Source organism: Dermochelys coriacea, chromosome 4, assembly GCF_009764565.3.
Source record: "Dermochelys coriacea isolate rDerCor1 chromosome 4, rDerCor1.pri.v4, whole genome shotgun sequence".
Lineage (NCBI taxonomy): Eukaryota > Metazoa > Chordata > Testudines > Dermochelyidae > Dermochelys > Dermochelys coriacea.
This window is the reverse complement of record NC_050071.1, coordinates 25527384-25553250: the sequence shown is the minus strand read 5'-3', so window position 1 is coordinate 25553250 and position 25867 is coordinate 25527384. Positions and strand designations below refer to the sequence as shown.

The window sequence follows — 25867 nt, the reverse complement described above, 5'->3', positions numbered from 1 at the left end:
TGCCAGATGCTGCTACTCTGCATGAAGATGTTGTGTAACTACTACTGGGTCACATTAGCAGATAGTTGTTAACTTCAACCATGGTATAAGGAGGGGTGGAGTATCCACCTCGGCAGAGAGAACAATGATGAAATCAAGCAGAAGCCAAAACTGTGGAGAAAATTTAAGATTATGTTTATTTTTCCTTTTTACTTTAATTTCCAATAAAGCCAAACCCAGAAAAGGGGTAAATTTGGACTAGATATAGTTTGTGCATATTCTGTTCAGAGCATGGTGGGATCTACACCTGATTACATCCAGTATCGATATTTCTTTAGGTAATGTATTTAATTATAATTAAGAAGTAGCTTCATTTTTTAATATTGCATAGAAAATAGAATCAGACTGTTAATGCATTTCAGAAAATATAGGTTTTGTTAATCATGGCCACTTCTGCACAAAGTTAGCTCACATGAAAGGCGAACTAGGTATTGTAGAGACCTCCCTTTCTGGTTAAGGTCCATGTGAAGGCACATCCAAATGAGTTACTAAAGATTTCTCACAGTTTAATTCACCATACACCATTTTCTTCTATGAGCCCCACAGATGGCCATTATGAAATTGGACTGACGTTACAGCTGCTTTTACTGATCAAGAGGAGAGGCCAAAAAGCAGCTATGTATTGCCCAGGCACAGTACAACATTCTCTATTCGAAGCTTGAATTTCATCAACCCAGTAAGAGAGAGAGACTGAGACACTTGTTCCTGAACCTGAGCCTTTTATGCTGCACCTCCCAATACTACTGCAAAGCCACCAAATCAACCAGCTACAATTCTGTGGTTGGCAAGAAATACAAATTTGCTAGAAACCCCTTGCAAATGAAACCCAGCTGAAGTCTGGGTTTAAGCAGAATACCAGATGTCTCCTGCACTGTGTGGCTTTGATAGATTAAATTGAGCATAAGAAAAAGATGAAATATTTATGAAAATTAAATTTGTAGGATGCATGTCAGTAAGCCTGAGAAACACTTTTTCGGACGACGACAGGAAACCACATTTTTCACCCAAACAGGGTAGGTTATAGCACTCGTATTCACACAAGTCTCTGAAATGCTTATGTTTCATGCAAGCTGCTTAGCTTTTACTCAAACTATGCATTCCAGAAACAACAACCAGAAAGATTCTGATTTGAATATATCAAGCATTTCGAAACTACACGCATAAATGAAATTTTATGCATTACTCCCCCACTGCCCCCCTTTTTTTTGCACAAAAGTTTAGTATTTTGGAGACTGGCACACAATCAAAATCACATAAGGTATTACTCATGCCGCGATACTGTACATTTGACAGCCGGTATCAATGGAATGAAAAAAATGAACGACTGTAAATTTAAGGGAACATCATTAGTTAAGCAGCTAATCTGATCAAAATGCACACACGTGACTTTCAGATGCTCTCTTCTTCAAATGTCATACAATTTTCATTAAGCAACTTCCTAAAAATACCCATGAAACCAGAAGAGAATATCACAATGGGTACAATGACAAAAATACAACATTAATTTAAATAAAATCTGGGACTAAGTGATTTAGAGGATTGATAATTGCATATAGACCTTTTTACTTTAGAACACCTTTTCAAACATTAGTAATTTACCACCCATTTGCTTAATGGTGGCCTATTTGAGATGACCATGATGGTATCAGTCAATTTCCCAATAGAAAATGTTCACATCAAAGGCCAACAGAACAACTGGCAGTTCTATATGGTCTGAGTTCTGCCTATCTCAGCGCAGCCTCTCTACCTATGCTAAGCATGGTCAGTGAAGATGAATAATAGCTCATCTGTTAATGGCCCAGATTTGAACTGTTTCGGACGTTCTTGCTAGAAGTTCTTCAGCAATGCAGTTCACTTCCCCTACTATTGGACTGTCAGAGCCCAGAATTTTTTACCTTCATTGTATGCTGGCTATTTCTTCACTCACATTTGTGCTTTAGTTCTGGGTTAAGTGAATTAAATATCCACAAAGATTAACTCCCCAAGCATATCAGCTGATATTATCTGTGGGGAGTTAATTTTTGTGGATATTTAGCAATCTGTTATTTTGCAAAATTTGCTTGGTATAAATGTCCAAGTGCTTGGGGAATGGACAATGGGTGCAGTTTTATTAATAAAAAATTAAAATATGAAATTAAGCAAAAAGCAAGTATTGAAAGGCAAAATGTATACAGAACTACCCTCTCACCTCTAAGTGGTCCTTTATACCTAAGGCACATTAAGCGGGCAGTGTGGGTAAATGTGCACTGACACTGCTAATATTATACCTATTTTGTGGATTAACAGAGGGTCACAGTTTCCAGGGCTGTCAGGCCAGTACTTTTCACACAGAAATTAACAGACCCCTGACCTCAGTGAACTAGAAATACATAAAAAACAAACCTTTCTCATTGAAATTGTAACAGCATGGGTACTGTAAAAACTCCTTCTGTTGATTTTACTGTGTATCTGGCCATTAGGTGAACCTGGCCAATGGAACAACTGCACAGTTCTCTCCACAAAGAGGTCAACTATTTATATCAAGAAACACAATAGGCAACAGACTCTGTATTTTCCCAATCTTTTTCAAAAGAAAAGTACAAATGTTCAATTCTCTTTTGATGTAATGTTTATGTAGTAAGAACAGGATGCATTTATTCTGCAAAGCGAATAGGGTGTCAGGATTCAGCACGGTAAGAATAATATGCATCCATACTGCATTAACATTTTGTGGTTGAAGCAATATTGTAATAAATTGCTGATACATTATCAGGGCTATTCTCAGGATATCACACGAGCTCCACAGTCCAACTAATATGTCACAGCATTCAAAATGATGCCTTGTAGCATGCAACATTGAATGCTGAAATGTATTGAACAGTTATGAATAAAAGCCAGCAAGCAAACTCATTTCATTTCTTTCCCCAAAGATAGGATGTTCTTGATACACAGCTTCAAAATAAAAACACAATAAAAAAGGTCTTAAAGTAGAATATCCAAATACTGTGGTTAGAAATGAGCACCAAATAATAGGCATTACATTCTTCAGCTTAATTAATGTATTTCACATGAGCCATATCAAATTATTTAGTCTTAATATCAAAATGTGAAAGTTCAAGTAATGTGGATATTTTCATTGTAAAAATGAAAAAAAATTCCACATGTATGCCTTTGTACTGTCTGCAATGAACTGTTTTCAGGATAACACCTATATTTAATATAATGAAGAAAGCAAGAAAGAAAGTGTTGAGATGCAAAAATTTTGCCATTTCCCCCCACTAGGTGAAGTGCAGTGGAGATCAGATTTCGAGCACTTGTGATGATCACCACAAGTTGCTTTTACTGCCGATTAATAGCTGGGGATTAATAGCTGGGAATGCCACATAATAGCTGTAGTATAAAACTCTTAAACACACAACCATGGTTATGTATTTAACAGCTGTGTCAGCCTTAACTGTTGAAACTTCCAGTATATTTTGCCATATGGTAACCAGGATCATTTTACACTTAAAAATTATTACTTTAAATGCATGTCATATAAATATACTGCATATCTACTTCTAAAGCAATATATTCTAGGGACCAATTATCCTCATGTTCCTTGATTCATCCTTCAGCTTTCAGGTTACTGAACAAAGTTGACTTGTGTATCATGACTAAGAGTTTCTGGGTTTTCAGCTGGGGAGTTTTACAATACGCTGGCTATGTACAAATATTACAGTTTGGGAGGAGGAGGTCTGGAACTTTGCCAGACAACAGCTAGGCAGCAGGTGAACATGAGTTTTTTGGACCAGACTGAAGTATGGTACTGCCTGCTAAACCTCTCGGGCAGTGAACTGCATGACAAGTAATTATACCAAGGAATTTATATATTCACCAGATTGCTATTGTAATTAACAACTGGTTCCCTACTCAAAATCTCTGTAGCTTTAACACACATGCAGTAGAGAACTTTCAGTCCTAAAGGTGGTCCCCTTCAGACCACAGGGATAAGTCTACCAGCAGGGAGCAATGCAGGGGTAAAGCTTGGACTGCCAGTGCCTATAACATACTTATCTCCTGGACTTCAATCCCACACTTTTCACAAACACTACATTCATTTTAATTCATTTTTAAAAGCAACTTCTTGCCAATTTCTCCATGGCTTCCACATAATGATTCAGGACTAGAGTGTGGTATATCCTTCATGCCCATGCAAAGAAGTAAGGCACTCCCCTATGCCCCGTGCTGATTACCATCATCACAGGTATCAGCATGGATGAAAACAGCCACAATTCTCCCCACACTCCACCTAAGCAGGCATGGGAGTGGTTAGAGCCTGGGCTCCACTCCCACAGTGTGTTGGGGTGGGGTGGGGGGGTGTATGCTGTGCTAGGTACCGGAGTGATGCAAGATATGTCATCCTCTGGAGCACAGAGAAAACCACAAGGCAGCCTACAACTCCTCAGTCACAATCAGCTTTTTGGTCTGTTCCTGGGTCACTTCAATTATGCATTGCTTCCCGTATATGGGATTTGTGACAAAGCAACTCTTTAGCACATAACATATCTTTATAACTCAGCCTGCACTGCAGTTATTTCTTACAACAGCTTTTTTCCCCCTATAATAATGAGCTGGGCTTTGTTAAGAGTTATTGGGTGGCCTGCACTTTTCCAAAAAGACGAAGCTGTTTCAAGGAGAAGACTTGTCATCATTTTCCCTTTACATTACAGCACAACCCTTTACTTCCCTTCATACTTCCCTCAGTCAGCATTTTCTCTTCTTGGTATCCAATTAGATCAGCTGTGCACTCATTTTACATTCTTGAATTTTCAACCACCAAATGCATTTCCTAAGCCTCTTTCAGAAAAGTAAAAAATTCTTCCCAAAGCAGACTCCTTAGGTTTAAACGTTCACTCAAATATTTCTATGAAAGATTTATCAAAATTTTAAATTGTAAGTAGCACACAGTACAAATTCCAGAAAATAAGTTTAGCAATTTGAGTTGATGAGCCGCTTTGCCCTCCAATTCAAGATGGCATTTTTTCCCTCTATAGCAAATAAATAAATAAATGAATAGTATAATCCCAATGGGACACATCTGCTGTTAGATTCATGGCACAACTGCTGCTGAAATTAAGAACAGTGGGACAAATTTGGCCCCAAATCAGACTAGCCTACTAATATCGACAGGTTTCAGAGTAGCAGCCGTGTTAGTCTGTATCCGCAGAAAGAACAGGAGTACTTGTGGCACCTTAAGACTAACAAATTTATTTGAGCATAAGCTTTCATGGGCTATCGCCCACTTCATCAGATGCACAGAATGGAACATATAGTTTAACACCTATTAGAGTACAGTATAATCTTCCAAGGGAAGCAGTGGAAGCACCATCTCTTGAGATGTTTTGAATTAGATTGGACCAAACCTCAGGAAATACCTGGCAGGGAAGAACTCTGTACCATCTAGATGCAGAATTGTTTTTTACTTAGGCTATGTGTACGCTGCAAATGGAGGTGGGGCTGCAGCTCACACAGGCATACTCTCATGCTAGTGTTAATTTAGCAAGCATAGCTAAAAATAGCGGTGAAGATATGGCAGCATAGGCTTCAGCACAGGCTCTGCAAGTCCCATCAGAACCCTGGGTACATACTCATGTTGCCAGCCCATGCCAGGATCCATGCAGGCAGGTCTTCACTAATATTGTTACCCCACCAGGTAAATTAAAGCTAGTGATGCCAATGCGAGCTGCAATCACCCCTCCTACTGAAATGTGGAGCTACTTTTACATTGTAAACTCTTTTTTGTTTTGTGGTTGTACAGTGCCTAGCACAATGGGTCCCTGATGCAAGACCGGGGCTACTGCAATACAAAATAAAAGTATAATCTTTATTGTACATGCCCTACTTAAAGTAAGTTTCCCCATAAATTACCCCGAGGGTGTATTTTTCACAACTTCAGTTGTCAACTAGCGTGTCATCTTTTCAATTTGTTAAAGATCTGGGGATAGATCCCAGCCCACAGAACAGACCCTTTTAATTGCTGCAGTAGTCTTTGCTTCCATATTTAAAGACAGAGGGCAAATTTTCATGCCTGGGAGCCTGAAGTTGAACTCTTAAATCCATATTTAGACACCTAAATAGAAATCAGCTGATTTTCAAAGAGGAAAAACAGCTCTCATTGATTGTGTGGAATTTGTGGGTGCTCAGCACAATTGAAAATAAGATTAGGTGATTTACACTTCTATTAAGAAACCTAACTTACAGGCACCCAGTTATGAATATTTTGGGCAGAGACAGTACAATATTTAAATAAAAAGACATTACAATTACAGTCTAAACCTTGGTTGCACAAGTGTACAAGCAATAAAGAGAGGAGGAAGGCACTGCAACACACAAGAAGAACACGCCCCAGGCCATCACAATATGCAAGAATGTGCCAGCACCTATGCTGTATGAAGGGGAGTATGTACCAAGGTCTAATTGAGGCATGGCTTTTTGGACCATTAAATAGGTTTGTGGTTAGAAGTTGAGTAGGTGAGTGAACTTGCTGTAATGAGCATGAGCACTGACTGACAAAGATACTTGAGGGCATGCTGCTCTTGCTCAGAGGAAAGATAACAGCCAAACAGCCCTCCAAAAAACAACCTGGCCTGAGACAGCAAGATGCCCCAAGCTAAGCATGCTGCTGTTTACTAGTCACTACAAACACTGTGAAGGCATTACCACTCAAGACAGGATTTGACTCTTATCCGGCAAGATGTGGCGACAACGTTCCAAACGTAACACTTGGATTCATAAATAGTTGTGCTTATGATATGGTATGAGGTGGTCTCCTGCCAACACAAAGAATCATAGAACTGGAAGGAACCTCGAGAGGTCATCTAGTCCAGTCCCCTACACTCAGGGCAGGATTAAATATTAACTAGACCCTGGTTCTCAAAGCCGGTCCGCTGCTTGTTCAGGGAAAGCCCCTCGTGGGTCGGACCCGTTTGTTTACCTGCCACGTCCGCAGGTCCGGCTGATCGTGGCTCCCACTGGCCGCGGTTAGCCGCTCCAGGCCCATAGGGGCTGCGGGAAGGACGGCCAGCACGTCCCTTGGCCCGCACCGCTTCCCACAGCCCCCATTGGCCTAGAGCAGCGAACCGTGGCCAGTGGGAGCCGCGATCGGCCAAACCTGCGGATGCGACAGGTAAACAAACTGGTCCGGCCCGCCAGGGGCTTTCCCTGAACAAGCGGCGGACCGGCTTTGAGAACCACTGATCTAGACCATCCATGACAGGTGTTTGTGTAACCTGCCTTAAAAATCTCCAATGATGGAGATTCTACAACCTCCATAGGCAATTTATTCCAGTGCTTAACCACCCTGACAGTTAGAAAGTTTTTCCTAATGTCCAAGCTAAACCACCCTTGCTGCAATTTAAGTCCATTGTAATTATGCTGTCGATACAATGAATAATTCCAGATTTTTATTTTCTTTTTGATTAATTTTTATCCATTTGAAATGCTCTAATAAGACAAGCAAACTGGGACTCTTATGGCTGGAAAATGGTGTGCGTATTTTTCACCCATCCACTGCAAGTTTCCTCTATCAATCTGTCCATGCCCCTACATGCCCCTGTATCTCAGAACGTGTGTGTTCCTTGAGGTTCTGCCAAACAATTAAGATTCTGGGTGTCTTTTACAAAAAGGCCAAGGATCTGGCCCTGAAATATGGTCCATGTATCCAAAACCTATTAGAGGTTGCTTCAGCAAAGGTAAATGCTTTTTTTTTTTTTTTGACAAAACTGCTATGCTTTTTGGGTAACCCAAGAACCCCTTCTTTTCCCAAGAGTTCATCAGCGATAAAGAATAAGGGCAGTTTGCATTTGTATCCCCAAACTTTAAAAAGAATTGAGGAAAAATAAAATGTTAGACACAACCTCACTCACGTTCCATATTGGGCTGAACAGTTTTAACGCAGTGCTTTTAACCAAGATACATAACTGCATTTTGAAGCTTCACACTAACTTTGCAAGATTTACTCAATTACCACACAGAGTTTTAAGAAGTAAGTTGGCTTCTATGCTCCATAAATAGCTTCCCCAATATAAACTGGAGAAGGGTCCAAATCACTAAGTTAAGAACCATATTCCAAGATAGTTGTCAATAGGGTAGGTGGAACCTTGAGCTGAACTTCACCATAGTTCAGGGTGTTGGGAACCAAAGTTTTATTTAGGCTCAGTGCACAGAGCAGACTCATTAAATTAATTTTCTCCTACTAATTACTACCTTCCTACCACACATAACATCTCTGAGAGCAAACTGACTATACACAGGTACTACTGCTGTTTCTTCTGGCCATTAGGTTTAACTGTATCATCTTCTATTAGGGAGCCAGAATAAGATACCCTAAAGTACCAAAAAAACTGCAAACAAACAAAAATCCCCCAAAACAAACCACATGTCCAGTACTGAAGGATTGTAGGTGAGTCAGAGAAAGTCTAACTGTTTAATAAACAGAAATGACTAATATATGGGGAGAGAGAAAAACCTTCCTTGTTGTGAATATTTATTTTTTTTTAGATGTGGTAGTCCGCTTGCTAGCTAACTGTTGCATACTGAAAACAATCAACCAAAGGAAAAGGTCCAAGACTATTTCATAAAATTATCTGCCATCTTTTCTGAAAGTATACTACTTCAAAAAAAGTCTCTTGAAAGATAGCATAAAACTTATAAGGAATGACAATATGTGTATAAAGCAAATTACCGTAAGCACATTTATCTGCTACTAAAAAAACATTTTCTCAATTATTGCACTTGCTTTCATATGCAGTGGTATTGTAAACACGTGAAAGTAATGTAGCTTCCTTATCACTCTCTCTACAATGTATGACGCTATTGTGTCTTTGCTGTCAGTCATTCACAATTCTCCCTTATTACAGTCTCTACTTACTGCGCTTTCTGACTGGTAAATACTGCACTATTATAATTAGCCATATTCTTTATTTTTGCCTTTTAAAAGTAAAGTATCTATCAGTCATATTATTAAACAAGCAAAATATGTTTCCTAATCCTTGTTTATTGATAAATCCTTAAATTGAGTGAAATTAAGGAACAGCCTCTTAACATTATGAAATGTTCAAAGATAAAACTATATAACTCTATCATTAGTAATCTTTACCTGTTTTAATTTAATGCATTTGTTACAAAAAAATCTTTGTTTTTACCTGAGCAACAGATTTCTCAAATATTGCATCAAAACTCTAATAGAAAACATCACTTGGAGCTGATATGTACAGCATCCCTAAAACATATTGGTTGATTCTACAAAAACTGTGTCTATCGAGAGCATCAAATGCATATTCAGATTAGAAATTAATTTAGAGAATTGCAGTCTCAATAAAAAAAACTTCTATTGTACCTCTCTGTAACTACCCTTTGAAATTGTGTTTCCAATTCCGACATACTACTTACATATGCCATACAGGCAGTTAAAATACTGTACTTTCACAGATTGCACTGGGGTTTAGAAATTCTTAAGCTGCGATTCTCCATGGTAAACTTTTCCTTTCATAATAAAATGGAAGAGTTAGCTGTCATCTTTCAGCTCGCCACCCGGACATAATTACATTGCAGAACACTTTTCTTCTTACCCTTGGTGTGCATGGAGAGTAGCACGATCAAGGAAATGTGAAGCTGCCAGTTTGATTCTTCCAGCCAACCCATTGCTGCAGGAGAGTAGTAATTCTGATTTGCCTGGGTTGTTCTGTTTCTTTTTCTTTTCTTATTTCACTGTCCCCGTGCTTCGTCTCTGTCAGATCCTCGGACAAGTCTGCCAGCAAGCCTGAGAGGAGAATGTGAAAGACAAGCCTGTTACAAACTGGTTCTGTCACCACATAGACCTCAATTGATCACCTCGTGGGGAGGACAACAAAAGGGCAGCAAGGATCCCAAGCTGGAGTGGATTCCTGAGACAGGAGCATGGATTGACTGCCCACACATGGATTTGTGTAAACTTGGAAGCTGCAGCCCGAGTCTTTAACTCCCTCTCTACTTTACACACACAAAAAACAAAGCCCTGAAAATTAATATGAAGTTTGTATTCCATTTTTCAATGAGATGTAAGCAAACCCCTCTCGTCAACTACTTATAAATTGTTTGTTTTATAAACTCAGCACTGCCTTTGGCTTTTGTTTTTAAAGCGACACCAGCGTTTTACTGTGCACTTCCAATATTAAGAGCGAAATAAGGATTGCTCTGAGGCAATAACAGAAGACAGCTAAGAAAGATAAGAAATATAGAATGTCTGTGTCAGCATATTGTGTCATTCAAAATGAAGTTTTATCCCCCCCCCCCCCGACCCCGTACGAAGAGTGATTTATTGGAAAATTGCAATAAACAGATTTTTTAAAGGTCAGTGGATTCCTCATGTAACTGGACTCCTTTAAATTTATATAAATCACATGAAACTACTGTAAGTATATTAATGAATTAGAAATGCATACAGATTTCATTTAAATCTCTCAACTGGGTGCCCTTGGTCACAATTGCAATGCACACTTTTGTATTCTGCTAGAGCTACACAGGATACTCTATGTGTCAGAGTTCTAAATTACTGCTTTCTCCATTTTTATACAGATACATATTTATTTCAGTTTGTTTGTTTTTTATTTATACACAACTGAAGTCCTGGGGACAGATCCTTCACTAATATAAATTGATATAGCTCCAACAGACAGATTACACCCGCTAATGATCCGCTGCCTGGTTTTGGTAAATGGAAACAGGAAGCAGATGCACAAACAATATGACGGTATCAAATATTAAAAGTTTGTGATTTTCACTTCTGAATAAAATTCAATAAAAACACTAAGTACTGAAAAGAGAATGTAACAGGACCTCACTAATCCACACACAACAAAATTAATTGATGGTCTCTCACCATCTCTGAGCTAAGATTTAATAGCCGAGTGCTCTAGTGTGGGCTTATATTGGTCATATATATTTACACATATACTACAGTATTGTACAGTTACTAGTACATATTGATGTATTATCATTAATAATTAAAATACATTATAATTGTCTAAATAAATGAGCAAAGTACATTTTGTGATGCATTAGTCTTGCTTTTTTATAGTCTTTGTTCACTTAAGACCTGATACTGCCCCATGGAAATCAATGGGAGTTTTCTGATTGATCTCGAAGGGCTAGATCCTGTCACCCATACTTGAATAGTACCTTACCCCACAAGTCATTCCATTGAAGCTCTTCAAGTAAGGGGCCATCTTTTGGTTACATCTTTGTACATCACCTGGCAAAATGGAACTTAGATCCATGACTGGGGCCCCTAGGTACTACCACTATACAAATAAATAATCAACAAAAACAATGCAGTAAATGTTACTCAGTGTGAGTAAAACTAATCTGGCCCACTGCTAGTAGAAAAGAACTTTGCTGGCCAATTAAAAAAATCAAGTTATAATATCTGCCTCCCAGACTTCAGCATGAATTAGTGAGATTCTACTGAATTGTATGTACTTTCTCTTTCCTTATTTTTTTTTATTTTAATTTTTTAGTGACTAACTATATTATACCAAATACACTAACAGGACATTCCAGCCATCCCCATCATTTTCCTTCATATAGAATTGGAAAGTATAGAAATAAAGAAAAATGTATGTTTCCAGGCTCATCACTGTCTGTTCTGAGATTCGCTGAACATTTTACACCATTTTTCGTGGGAAAAACATGATCCTTACCTAATTTATTTGTAATAATGTGCGTTTTACTTCAAAGGCATCTTTAAAGTTTCTCTCCAGAGCTCACATTTCAAGCACAAGTGAAGCTTGGACTAATGGTTCATCAACTGCTGACATTTTAAACTTGTTTCTTTTACAACAAACAAACAAACAAACAAACTCACTCACTCATGAATATACCATGAATTCACCAAAAGTCTACAGAACAGCCCAGTCAAAACAGTGAGTGCCCGGATGAAAGGGGAAATCCAAGTTCAAGATTTCAATTGGTACACTACCCCTAAAGGGAGTGACTTGAGCTGTTCTTTATGAACCTCTTGGGCTAGAGCTGCAGAGGGATGTTGGACATGGGTATTTTTGGGCGGAGGGGAGGTTGATCAATAGCGCAGTCGCCATGAAATAAGCTTTTGTGAGCGAAGAGGATGTCAAGAGAGGAGCGGAGAAATGGAGGATGGGAGCTATGTACTATACTGTCATTAGCAATAAATGCTCCAGTTGCAGCCATGTCAGTCTTAGAAGTACAGCTGTGAATTTGAAAGACAGCTATCAAACGGGAAGAAGCTAATATGAATACTTTAGAATTCAAGGAGGACACATTTTTCCCCCAACCCCACTGACATCAAAAGGAGTTCCACATGCAGACTAAAGGGAGCATGTGTCCCTAAGATCAACGTTTAAATCATGCTGGCATCCAGGTATAGATATCAACTCCCAGGGCTGCACTGGGAGAGGATTCTTGGACTCCAAAGCTATGGTGGAAGCAATCTTAGATGATGCAGCCAGGATGAGCCACAGATGGGGTTGCAGTGGCCAGCTGAGCGCTACCAGCAACCTGTTGGGATGGGCTCGAGGCAGCTGGACTGTCTGACTGAACAACAAGATCAAAGATGTAGAAATAAGGAAAATAAAAAAGTTCAGAGAGGTGGAGGGCTATAATGAAAAGCCTGCCTGAAAGACTCCCCAAAATTCTGATGTCTCCAAGTACCATTAAGCACTAATCCACTCTTGCAAATCCACTTTCAGTATAATTAAAAATCATATAGATTGTTAGTTTATCATCAGGGAAGGATGGATTCCTTTTGTGGCTAAAACACAGTGTGGGGAGCCAGTAGATTTCTCTGTCTAAATTAGGTACTGCTAGAATATCCATCATGTGAGTTATATTCCAGACTCTGCTACGACTTACCCTGTGGCCATAAGGATCTAGGTAAGTGGCTCCAATCTGTGAAGTATGAATATTATCATACAGTACAAAGGGAAGTTATGATAGTTGAGATGGGGGGAGGTCTCTGTTGGAGACCCAAATTTTCTTTGAATTTTTGCTCTTTCAGAATATTGGCTATTAGCAGTAGCTCAGAAGGCTATTTATTTAATTGTATATTTTTAATGAGTGTCAGGGATGCTCTTTTTGGTAGCAGAGTGCAAATCAAAATGAATACAGTAATAAATTATAATAATTACAGGATTTATTGACAGACTCCAGGGTTTATGGATCTTCCATTCAGTACCAGAGAATTAACTGGCATTACACACTTATCCATTGTACAACATACAAGCAAGCAAAAGCACTGCAAAATGCTGTGTGGGTGGGGTCATTATATATCCAAGAATGGAAAGAAACTTTTCAAGATATCACAAATGTGGAAAAAATCTCAATTATTTCCACAGCTTGGAGAATGAATCATTGTTTCCATAGTTGTTAATGTCATCAATGGTCTAACTCTAGATTTTATTTCTTTACTGCTAATTATCCTATTATTTATACATTTTCTTGTTTTTAAAAAGCCCTCTACCCATAAAGTAAAATTCCTTTCTAAGTGAAACCACCAACCAAATGTGTCACAGTTGCAACATTTCATTGAAAGAGACAGGAAAACAGTTTTGCCCCTTCCTACCTTAAGAAAACAACCAAGCAACTAAACTAGAGTAACCAAGCAACATCCACATAGCTAGGCAGACACCATTCCCTACATTAAACTTGGGTTCTTGTTGTTTTGTTTCTTTTAGACAAAGACTGGCAGTGAATTTTTGAAAATAATTTTATTTCATTATTTATATGGAGGTAACCCCTAGAAACTCCAGTCATGGATCAGGATCCCATTGTGGTAGGCTAAGTCCAAACACAGAACAAGAAGAAGGTCCAAGCTCCAAAATAGCGTACAATCTAAGTAATGGACCCCCCTAAATGCTATGTTAAAGTTCTACCAGAACAGTGTACACAGACTTGAAAAATACTTTAAGACGTTAATTATTTACAATGTATTAGCAGTGAACAGTGGAGCTCAGAGGCCCTGGTGACAGGTGTGGCATAAGTATCTAGCCTGCTAGCTACATAGACGTTAGCAGTGAACAGAATTTTCCTCATAATTTGGGAGGGAGGGGGAGGAGGAGCTGAATTTATTTTTCCAGATGTTGTGTTTAATTCCTGAGCAATCTTAACATTTTTATTTTATTTTATTTTTTAAAATTCAAATAACAAAAGTTGTGAAGCGTTCAACAATTTCTGGAGGGATTTGGAGAGTTTTAAAAATAACACAATAGAAGTGAGTTTGACATGTTTCCCCCCATTTATTTTCTTCCCATTCCATTCCCAACTTGCAGCATTCCACATCATTAGACATCAGCAACTCAAAGAAGAGAAGCTCATTTCAGCCACTCAGTGAAAAGACTATCACTTTGTTACAAATAAACAATCCCCATCCCCCTACTTATTTGAATGAGCGGTATGGTATTCTGAGCACGTATTCCTTTGGCTTTCAGAGCTCTGCCAAGGTTCCCCCTTCTCACCCCCACCCACCATTCAGAAAGAGGTAAAAGGGGAGAAGGGAGAAAATCCCAGAACTTGTCCAAAGCATGCAGAGGATGATTTGTGTTCTCACTTACAAAGTAGGACTGTCACTGATGATCTGCTTTCAGGCCTAGATTACATGTGATAAGGGCTGACCTTATTTGAGTATTCACACATTATGCACTCATGGAGAGCAAGTTGGACACAAAAGTCGCTCACATGTTCTGGGCATCAATCAAGCTCACAGCATGGAAGCTGCCAAACTTTTCTTCCATTTAACTCAGGAGAGGAAAGGCTAGTCCAAGACAGACTTAATAAAGTTTAAAGCTGTGCCACAGTATATTTGGGGTCCATTGTCTTCTAAAAGTGAGCTTTTCGACAAATTCTCAGCAGTTACCACTGACAACAACTTGTCTTTAACAATTCGGGGGGGGGGGAGGTGGGAGGGGAGAGAGAAGACAGGGAACAAAGGCAGAGCCAGATTCTTAAAAAACAAAAAACCTCTTATTTCCAGCTGTTTACAAACAACTGAATTATTCCTCAATATATGAATATATTTTTCATTACCTAGGATTTTCATCCCATATTTGTAACCTTTTCCTGAAAACCAGTGCGTGCTTCAGGGAAAGACTGTACCATGATCATAACCAATTTTAACACTAAAATCTTTTATTGCAGGAAGACTGACACCTAACACAACATATTTTCTGTTTGCACCAGGACTACAAAAATGTTTTATCAGCCCTCACTTTGAGTACTCGCATTCAGCTTAAAACCAGCGATACACAAACAGTAGGCAATAGGGTGCACACAGCAAAAGGAAATGTGTGTGTATTTATAGAATACACACATCAGCAGGATTCAAAGTGGGTCTAAATAGGCCAGAAAGTCACTCCAGTACTTCTATCATGGCCACAATCAGTTCTACAGAATTTAAGCTTTCACTTAAAAAAAAAACCAAACCTCTTGCCCCTATACACTGTTCATTTCCAGAGTCTGCAGGCAACCTGAAATAATAGCTTGATGAGAATATCTCTGCCCATCACAGATTGTTAACTCTGGAGTCTAATTATGACAACGGGTCAATATTGTTTTCTCTTCCTTTGCAAATAATTTTACCAATAACGTACAGCTAATGGGCTTTTCTGGCATGGCTGGAAATAATGTAAATTAGAAATGAAAAAACGTATCCCCTAGAGTTACTGCTGGATTGTTCCATACAGTGCATTTACCCATGCTTTCTCCAGTCTAGTTTTACATGTTCTGCATTATGCAGCCTCCACCACTTCCTTTGGGAAACTCATCCACAGCCTGATAGATCTCATTATGACGTGATTTTTCTGTTTTTTCTAGGTGAAACTTCTCTTAATTAAATCCCATTATCTCCCAGTTATACAAGGTAAAAACGGCATGAGGCGGAGACCATGGTGGGGGGAGGAGGGGAGAGCAAGCCACTGAGAGAAGTCAACAGACCACTATGGTATACACCCCAAGAAGTGCACAGAGGGAAGTAGCTATGAGGTACAGTAGCCTCTAAAGAAGATAGGGAATGAAAAAAAGAGGACGCCTCCAACAAGAGGAGGAGCAGGAAAGTGAAAGAGAAGCAAATGGATATCAAGATAGAGTTCCACCAGACTACTTCAAGGGACCAACACAGCGACTATACTGCAAACATGTATATTACACAAGATATATGATCATAAATTCATAAATATAAATGTTTTAGCATCTAAGGGCTTTAGTGCTGTACATGGCATGAAACAGTTAAGTTACCAGAACTAATCATTCACAGTAAGGTAACATCACAGTTTTACACACACTCTCTCTCTCTTTGTTTTGACTCCAAACTTGTAAGAATGGGACACTTTTTGTTCAGAAATCTTCACTTATGAACAATACAGAGAACTTCGTATCACATGCATGAGAACAATTTTGTAAGCAGGTATAATTTACTCAATCGTAGCAAGGTATGAAACAAAACAAGGTTCAATTATAGGTCTGAAATGGAGTCATACATAGTCCAGTAGTCTGTAAACTTGCAGTTAAACCATTTTCAGCATTAATTCAACTGCTAACACCCACTGTCAGCAACAGATACAGGTTTAAAGCAGGAGATGGCAGAGTAGCATGCTAATGAAAGATTAAGAATTCAGTCCAAGTGTTTTGCCTTGACTAAAGTACTCTTTTGAAAGCATTAGCTGTACGACGTTTGGATCATGAGAATATAAGAAATGTTAGGTCTAGAAAGGTTACGTCTACAAGGGACCCGAGACATGGCTGCAGCTGGCCTGAGTCAACTGACTCGGGCTTAGGGGGCTTGGGCTGCAAAGCTAAAAACTGCTGTGTTGACCTTTGGGCTCAGGGACCCTCCCCCTTCAGAGGGTCCCAGATCTCGGGCTCCAGCCCAAGCTTGAATGTCTACACTGCAATTTTAAAACCCCCCAGTCTGAGCCCCGTGAGCCTGAGTCAGCTGACTGGGCTATACGCAGGTATTTAACTGCCCTGAAGCCCAAGGTTTCTGTTTCTTTTCCCCCCTGGTGTGGAACTAACATATCAAAGATAATTTGAAATTTCAGTTTGTAGTTGTTATATTTGTAATGACAATATCACCCCCGTCTACCCAGCATTACAAATTCATTTGTTAGCTTCCAAGGCATGACTGTTTTATAGAATGAAAACAAAATTTTTAGACAAGGCTGAACCACAATATAAACTTGGAAGGGAAGAATTTATCTTCAACTTTGTAAAGCTAAAGCTCTTCACTAGGCTCACTGTATTTCAATGAGAAACCATCATAAAAAAGTGCCTGTTAAGAAAAGCTGAAGGAACTCAGACGTGTTTTAACAGCGTTTTGTACTAGTTCCCAAAACCATCAAGCACATGTATAATCATTGAGGCCTGGAACCTGCGATGGGATTTGCCTGCACAGAGCTCAGGGTGGGATTGGGACCTATGTTTGTAATTATTCTGACCAGAATTTAGAAAAAAATAATTAAATTTTCATTTGAACTTTGACTCATGGAAGTTGCTAAACTGACTGAGCTATGCCAATGTGCTTCCACACACATCATAAGGAGTCATTATCTAGGGGTAAATGGCTAATTCAGTCACTTTCCCCATTCGCTTCTTGGCTGAGAGTGGTTGAAATAGATTAAAACAGGAAGGGTAATTCTCATGCTCCAGCCAAGGAGAAGGAAGAGCTATTGAGGAGTGTTTCTTTCTCAAGTCAAAGAGAGGAGGAGATCATCCAGCACTAGCTGTTTTCCCCCGCCTACTGCGTAGTTTAACTGCTGCTGTTGAGACTGCCCATAAGAGTACATGTTGTGTTGATTTTTGCAATGAGGTTCACTGGAATCTGAGTTGAGATCAAGAAAAGCCAAATTTCAATCATTTCCAACCTCATTTAGTCACCAGTTCAAATCCACCTCGGACTGGTAGCCAATTTGGTTCCTGTTTCCTGACTGCATGAGCATAGTCAATATGGTCATAAGCACAGGCGCCAACTTTCCTTGGCGCCGGTGGGTGCTCGCGCCTCCTGGCCACGCCCTGACTCCACCCCTCCTTGCCCCTATTGGACCCCTCCCCGAATCCCCGCCCCAGCCCCACCTCTTCCCCAAGCATGCTGCATTCCTCCCCCTCCCTCCCGGCGCTTGCCATGCAAAACAGCTGTTTCACGGTGCAAGCACTGGGAGGGAGAGGGGAAAAGCAGGACGCGGCGGCATGCTCAGGGGAGGAGGCAAAGCAGAAGCGGAGGTGAGCTGGGGCGAGGGGGTGAGTCAGGGAGCTGCCTGTGGGAGCAGAGCACCCACCAATTTTTCCCTGTGGGTGCTCCAGCCCGGAGCATATTCTCAGAGGACATTACTGCATTTTGTGTGCTATCTCTGAACTAACTGAAAAAAACTGTGGGCAGCAGAAGCAAGGAGTTTCTCTCTGTTTCTCTGCAATGTAGCATCCTATGTTAACGTCGGAAAAATCACTTAATCTGCTTTATCTTGTGCCTCAGTTTCCCATCTGTATAATGGGGATAATGGTTTCCTACCTCACAGGGATGTTTTGGGGGCAAAAATCCATTAATTGTGAGGAACTCAGATACAACAATTATAAGGGCCATATAAGTATTTAGACAGATTGGAATTTAGGAACAGACATACTGGATCAGAGCAACTGCTCCTGGCTTCAACAAAAGATATTTCCTTTTATTAATCTTAAATGTGTTGCTTTTTTATTTCAGACTGCTGTCTCTTGTTCCTGTATAACATAAAATGTTAAACAGGCAAATCGAGTTTACCTTCTCTTTCTTTATGTATACATTTATGTTTACCTTATCATGACTCCTCTTATTCATTTCCTCTCTAAACCGTTGCAGGATTTTAAATCCTCCATAACAGAAAATCTTTCTATATCTCATTTTAGTCAGATATCTCTGATTTGTTTCTATTTCTGATTTATCTTTTTTGGAATAGAGTGATCAGAAATGAACACAGTGTTCCAAAAGAGGGTGACCATTGATACATACAGTGGCATTTAGATATTTGCAATATCTATCTCATAGTTTATACAAAAAGAAAAGGAGTACTGGTGGCACCTTAGAGACTAACAAATTTATTAGAGCATAAGCTTTCGTGAGCTACAGCTCACGAAAGCTTATGCTCTAATAAATTTGTTAGTCTCTAAGGTGCCACCAGTACTCCTTTTCTTTTTGCGAATACAGACTAACACGGCTGCTACTCTGAAACCTATAGTTTATACAGACTAACATTTTGTTTGTCTTTTGACTGTGCCACACATAGAATTTTCCACAATGACACCCAAGTATTTTCTTTATATGTTTACATTTAATTTAAAACTCAGGAATGTGCATGAGTATTTAATATTATTCTTCCAAGCTGGTATTTGTCAAGGAAGAGTTTCATTTGCCTACTCACTTACTTTTGCTAAGTCTCTCTGATGTTCAGCATCTAAAGTTCTAAACTAACTTTAATAACTTCGGTCATCTGCAGATTTTTCCACCTCTCTTTTCATCCCATTTTCCAGACCATTAATAAACATAGCAGATACCTCCAGTTCCAGAAGTTGCTTATGACCCCCTTCCTGAATAAATATCCACAATTTGTGAGAGGCAGTATTCCTATAGTATTCCTATCCCTCTTCTGAATATACCAAAGAGGAAGGCAGTACCTCTACCAGAACTTAGACTTTTTTGAGGACCCCCCGCCATGGTAAGATGCATAGTTTAGTCATGCTCAGGATGGATTTCTGCATATAGGTATATGTGGTTGGCATATATTAATGCTGAGGTTTGCACCCCAATCACCTGCATTGTTAGGTGTAGAACATCCATCTGACTGGACAGGAGCAGGAAGGACTGAGACTCATGCTGAGGAGCTATAATTCTTAGTTATTCAGAACCTGCTCATGCTGAGTGAAAACAGCCCTAAAATGACAGAACTTGGACACCACTTGCTTTCAGGCAGCAAGGAGATTTGGCAGCTGCTCTCTACTCTCCATCCCCCTTGCCTCTCTCACCACCTGGGTGCCTCAATTTAGCCCTCTGCCCTGGCCAGAAGAAAGGGTAGAAGCTCTAGGGCACAGAACCCAGTATAGTTCTCTGCCACATTCAGAGGTGTAACCAGAACATGTGTCCCTGGGAACTTTCAACCCTGCCTGACTCTGTGCACGTGCTACTCTAACCTACTGATAGAGACGGCTGCTGTACAACTTTGGCTTGTGAGATCCATCTAAACATTGACATTTGAAATATTGTGCCAATCTAGTCTAAGTTTGGAGGCCCTTGAAACTTTTGGAGAAATGGCATTTGGTGGGTGTGAGTAATATGTAGAGACAAACTAGCGAAAGGTTTTTGAAAATAATTTCATCTCTTGCAGCAAGTCCTATCTGCTATTTGGCTTGGGGGGAGGAGAATTTACGATATTTGATATAGCATATTTCCATATTTAACTAGATCTTTTCATTGCAATTTACATTTCAGTGTTTCATTTATTATTCCATGTAATACAGGAAGCTGAGAAAAAATCCAGTCAGTCGTATATGACACCTTTACTCACAATACACTTATAATTAAATTAAAGTACATGTATATTTACAATGCTGGGATAGCTTCATTTTCAAGTACCCAAAGAAGAGCTCCGTGAAGCTTGAAAGCTGTTGGTCCAAAAAAAGATATTACCTCACCCACCTTGTGTCTATCACTAAAGTCGCCCTGGAACATAATTTCCTTACATACCTCTCTTGCTTTCTGGTTAACATTTTCCCACTTTAAATCATTTTTCAAACTCTGCACAATAGTTCAGTTATTCCATTTGCAACCAAAATTACTCTATGGCCTGGGTTATGCAAAAAATTAGAATAGAGAACCATGGGGTCCCTTCTGGCCTTATAAGTGTGTGACTCTATGGAAGTCAACTGCGTAACATACAAAATAATTGTTCATGGCTTTGCTGTGATGAAGGAAATACAATGCATGTTTAAGTTAAAAAAGGTATCCAAACAAACAAGTAGCAAATGCAAGTTGTGAAGTACCAAGATCACAAACAGTATTTAGCCTGACTTAAATAAATATTTCTGCTGTTTTCAGATATTATGAAAATATTTAAAGAAAATTTTTCCTCCACTGTTAAAAAATACTTTTGTATTATAATTGGGGTGGTATAAAATCAAAACTTCACATCAAACTTTATTCTGATCTGGACTTTAACACTAACTCTTCGGCCCACTTCTAATAAATACATTCAACTTTAAAGCAAACAAAACTATGTATTATCTGCTGGCCTAGTGGATGCCGAAATAAGAATTTCAATAGCACATGTCTCTTCAGCATCATTGAGCAGAGAAAGTAATATATCAAATATCAGATAAAAATGATTTGATTTCTACTGCATGACAACTTTCACTACACTTGGTGTAGTTCTGGTAGATAAAAATGAATTTTAACAAAAATAATTTGACTGTCTCTTTAAAAAATAGACAGTTTCTTTATTTCCTCAAATTCCTTCACCTGTCCCCAGTTACACACACAGCTGCTTGAGGGTTTTGAGACTTTTTGTGAAGTAACAGTTCATGATAATCTCATTAAACCCTTTCTAACACTTTCCAGTTCATGCAGGATTTCCTCAGCCTGGACAACTGCAGCATGGACTGGTTGTTTAAACAATCACATTGCAAAAGAAAGTAAAACAAAACTCGACTTGCAGAACAAACCATGGCAGTTACTGACACAGTGCAGAGAAAACAGAGTTTAGTTGAAAGTGTGAAACTAAAACAAACACTGAGATGCAGAAACTCTCTTCACTGATCCAGCTATAATGCAGCATTAAAGACATAATCCCTGATATCTCTTGGGTGTGAAACAAATCAAGCAATAACCATAGATCCCTTTATCTGTGAATAGTTTTCTTTTAAAAGAGAAAGAACTTGACTTGTTAATTTATGAAGGACCCATATCAAAGTCGCAATGGGGGACATTATACAGGAGAAAAACCTACAACTGCACTCTTTGCTCACAGAAACAGGCCATATATATTAAACTGAGTAAGAGAGGAACATGTTTTGCAGAGAAAGAGATGTTGAAACCAGAGATTAAAATGGCCAGAGACATGACCTGAATAGATATGCCCTGCATCAACCTTGAATACAGCCTCAAAGGAATTCCTGCAGATATTTTCAAGGAGGCAAGTCCATAGACAGAATCCCTGGGTCCTGGAAGGCCTTTTCTGTGACATATTCAAAATGAGATATTTGGAAGGGAGAACAAGAATGGCCAGGATGCTGTCAATTGCGCCAAAGGGACAATTTGTCCAACAGACAATTTTCAGAATCCATTACAAAAATATTTTAGAGGTACTATTACTACTGCCGTTGGACACATTGACCATCCCATTGTAGCACAGTCTCATCCATCTAACAGTTTAATGAACGAGGCATGCTTCATTTAGATGTACTTCCATATTAAACACACATTTCCTTCTCTAACTGCCAAGAAATATTATTTTCTGCTTCTCTGTCTACACTTATCCAAAAGAACTATGTAAATTGCATAGTTTCATGTTTAAACTATATAAAGGTAAGGGAGGGCTGGACCGGTCAGGGACCTGGTCACAGGATACAGAACTTTTCAACAGCTCAAATCAATAATAGGTCAGTAATGAGTGACAGTTATTTCTCTCTCATAACATTTTAACAGCTAAAGAAAATCAGCAGGTGGTCTCAGTCTAGTTTTTAGCGGAAAATTTCCACATCAACAGTAACTGGCACCATAGCTGGCTGCCTCACTAAAGAGGACAGGATTGATGGGGCATGTCATAGGACTGGGTCACAACGATAAAGCCATGTGCAGGAGCTTTTCTGAAGCATCTGTTCCGTTCATAAATACAGGAGGTTCATGTTTAGGGATGGCCATCCAGGACCTTTCATCAGCTCTGTATGCAGTTTCTAAAAGTTATGAAGTTTGCCTTCAGAAGAAGTATTCAATTAGAAAACACATCCATGGAAGTTGTACAAAATTGAGACTGCCAATTAACTTCCTCTTCCCTTACCTGATGAGGTGAGTAAGTCATCCCTATAGCCCTACCTGAAAAGAAACAAACACCTATGGCTTAATCTGTTTATTCACCATTCAAAAGAATCTTGCTGACTGAGACTTTACAGATGCTATGTGGCAATGAAGAGCCTTTTCCTTGCATCCTACATAGTTATGATACCTAACGAAAGACAGACTTGGAACCAAACCTCAACCATTGGAATTCTGAAAATCTTCCTTCCCACTTCTTCTATCACAGGCCATCAGTATACCACAGTGATCTACGAGGATGAGGCTGGAGAACAGGAAATCAAGAGGCTACTAGATTGAGAGCCAAAGCTAAAAACATTATAATGTCCTATGAGGCCACTAATATGAATGGTCTGTTGGCTAAACATTTGTCTCCAGAGTCAACTCAGACAAAACTAATTGTATAAATCTCTAAGTATGGTGCAATAAAAATGTGTCTTCATCCAATGAGACAGGTGCATTCTGCCCTCAAAAGAATCAAGCTGCAGTGAGTCCATGGCATTGACCTCCAAACTCACCCCAACCCAAATACCTACCTTTGCATCAAGAGCAGCCCCACCCATTTATCTCATGAAATCACATTGCCTAGATACATTATATTCACTGATATGCTGAAGGAGGCTCCCGGGAGCTCCCTTCTAAAATTCCACCACCGAATATACAGAAAGGTGGAATTATTTCCCTACCTCCAGTGAATTCAGCCCATCTCCAGCTATTGCAAAATCTTCCAAGACAGACAGGGTGTATGCTTGTGCTTCATAAAGCATTCTTCTGAAGAGTAATAAACATAAATCCTGGTTGGCTTGGATTTATGGCTAGATCCTCAGCTGATGTAAACCAAAAGTAGCTCCACTGACTGTCTAAGGGCCTTCCATCTCCACTGAATTGTGATAGTTGTCATACTGTTACCATGAGCCCCATGAGACTAGAAACTCACAATTCTAAAACAGCCAAACCACTTGGACAACAACAACATTACTTTTATTCTATCCTTATGTCCCATTAGTAATAAGGGACCTGATTCTACAAGAATCAAAGTATTGTATGTTCTCAACTCTTACTGACTTTAGTTTAAGGTAATGAATACCTCATGAAAGCAGATCCAACATTTTTGTTTTCTGCTTTAGTTTTGACTAGTGTGGGTGAGACGAATGTGTGAGTTTAAATGTGCCAACCCAATACCCTGGATGCAAGAACAATGAAAAGAAATACATGAATCTAAACATTTGCAAATATTTAGATGTAAAGCAAGGATAAACATAAGACACTAGAAGCCACCATGTTACTTTAAACATGCAGCTGGAGAGTGTCATTGTGACATAAAATTATTAGATTAAAATTAAACCTGCAATTATATAATATCAAATAAATAGCACTGCAAATAAAAGGAAATATGTTTCCATAAGAATATGAGTGGTATCCAAGTTACAATTCCACAATAATATATTGTCAATTAAAGAATTATAATAGACCATTCTTATTTTTCTCTCTAATGCTAGGTGAAATTAATTATTGTACAGGCAGCTGAATATTATTAACTTAAAGATTCTGTTCTTTGTCTTCATAGTAATTAGGAAACATTGGGAAGATCAAACCCTGATTGTATTACAAAAGAATCTGCAAACCAAATTTCAAAAATTGAGTTTGTCTTGTTGCCCTTTTATTTGGTTGCGTAACCTGATGTTTGTTTCATGAAACAGCAATATTGTTAACTACAATTGCCATACTGATCGTGGTGCAGTAGAGAGTATTAATAGCAGAGATGTAAAGATTGTTCCTAATTATCCTATTCCATAATCTTAACAGGCTGCTTTGTTATAAAAATGATAAAATTTGCAAGATTTAGAAGGCAAGCAAAGATATATCAAGCTTGGATGCCTGCATTAGGCACCTGAATCCATATTTTTGGCATCTGAGTAAGAGGTTTAACGTGAGATTCTGCGCTACACCTTTAAGACACACAGCCCACAACTCTCAGTCCCAAGGGAGGGAGGGGGCCTATGTTGGCTTTAAGCCACCTTGTCTCCTGCCAACTGCAGCCCCTGGTGTAAAAGACAGTCCTAAGCTAAGTTCCCTCTGAGCTGCATGACCTCGCAGCAGGCTATCAAGGGCCATGCAGATGGGGAGAGGCACCTATCCCGCAGTCCCAACCCCAGAGGGCTGTGTGGCGAGAGAGGGCTGGGGGGAGTTCTCTCTCCCAATTGCAGCCCCGGGGCAGCCTGCACCCGAAATCCCTCATTCCCGGCCTCACCTCAGAGTCCGCACACCCAGCCACAAGCCCTCACCCCCAGTCCTGAGCCCCCTCCCACACCCCAAAGCCTTCATCCCCAGCCCCACCCCAGAGCCCGCACCCCCAGCCAGAGCCCACACTCCAACCCTCTGCCCCAACCCTGAGTTTCCTCCCACACTCCAAACCCCCTCAACCCCACCCCTGCCACACACATCACCTCCATATTGGTGCACATAACAAAATTCATTCCACACATGAATCTAAAAAAAAGAGAGGCAATATTGGTCTTAAGGTCTGTCTAAACTGTGCCTGCCTGTCCCCAGCTGCCCACGGGCCTCAGCACTTCAGAATTATATGCTGTGGCTCTGCTCTTGATGCATCCTTCCCACACCAGCCCACCCTCAGGAGGAGCTGTGTTCTACCGTGCCTCTGATGGTAGAATCTTCCTGCCAGATTCTAGGGCTTTGAGAACTTCTTTCAGCCACTCTAGCTTTTTTACTCAAGGTTTTTAAAGATGGTGTCAAACATGCCGAGCAATCATCATT

General features: G+C 39.6%; 1 protein-coding gene across 5 annotated transcripts in view; it reads right to left on the bottom strand.

Annotated features, from left to right (window-relative positions):
* Window positions 1-25867, bottom strand: part of BMPR1B (bone morphogenetic protein receptor type 1B) — a 381540-nt gene that overhangs the window by 112493 nt on the left and 243180 nt on the right. For all 5 annotated transcript variants that reach the window (XR_006280595.1, XM_043512644.1, XM_038400136.2 and 2 more), the window contains one exon: window positions 9630-9820. Coding sequence is in view for 4 of the 5 variants with exons in the window: in XM_043512644.1 (XP_043368579.1) it covers window positions 9630-9702 (73 nt within the window). In the remaining variant the exon portion in view is untranslated. The remainder of the gene's footprint in view (window positions 1-9629; window positions 9821-25867) is intronic.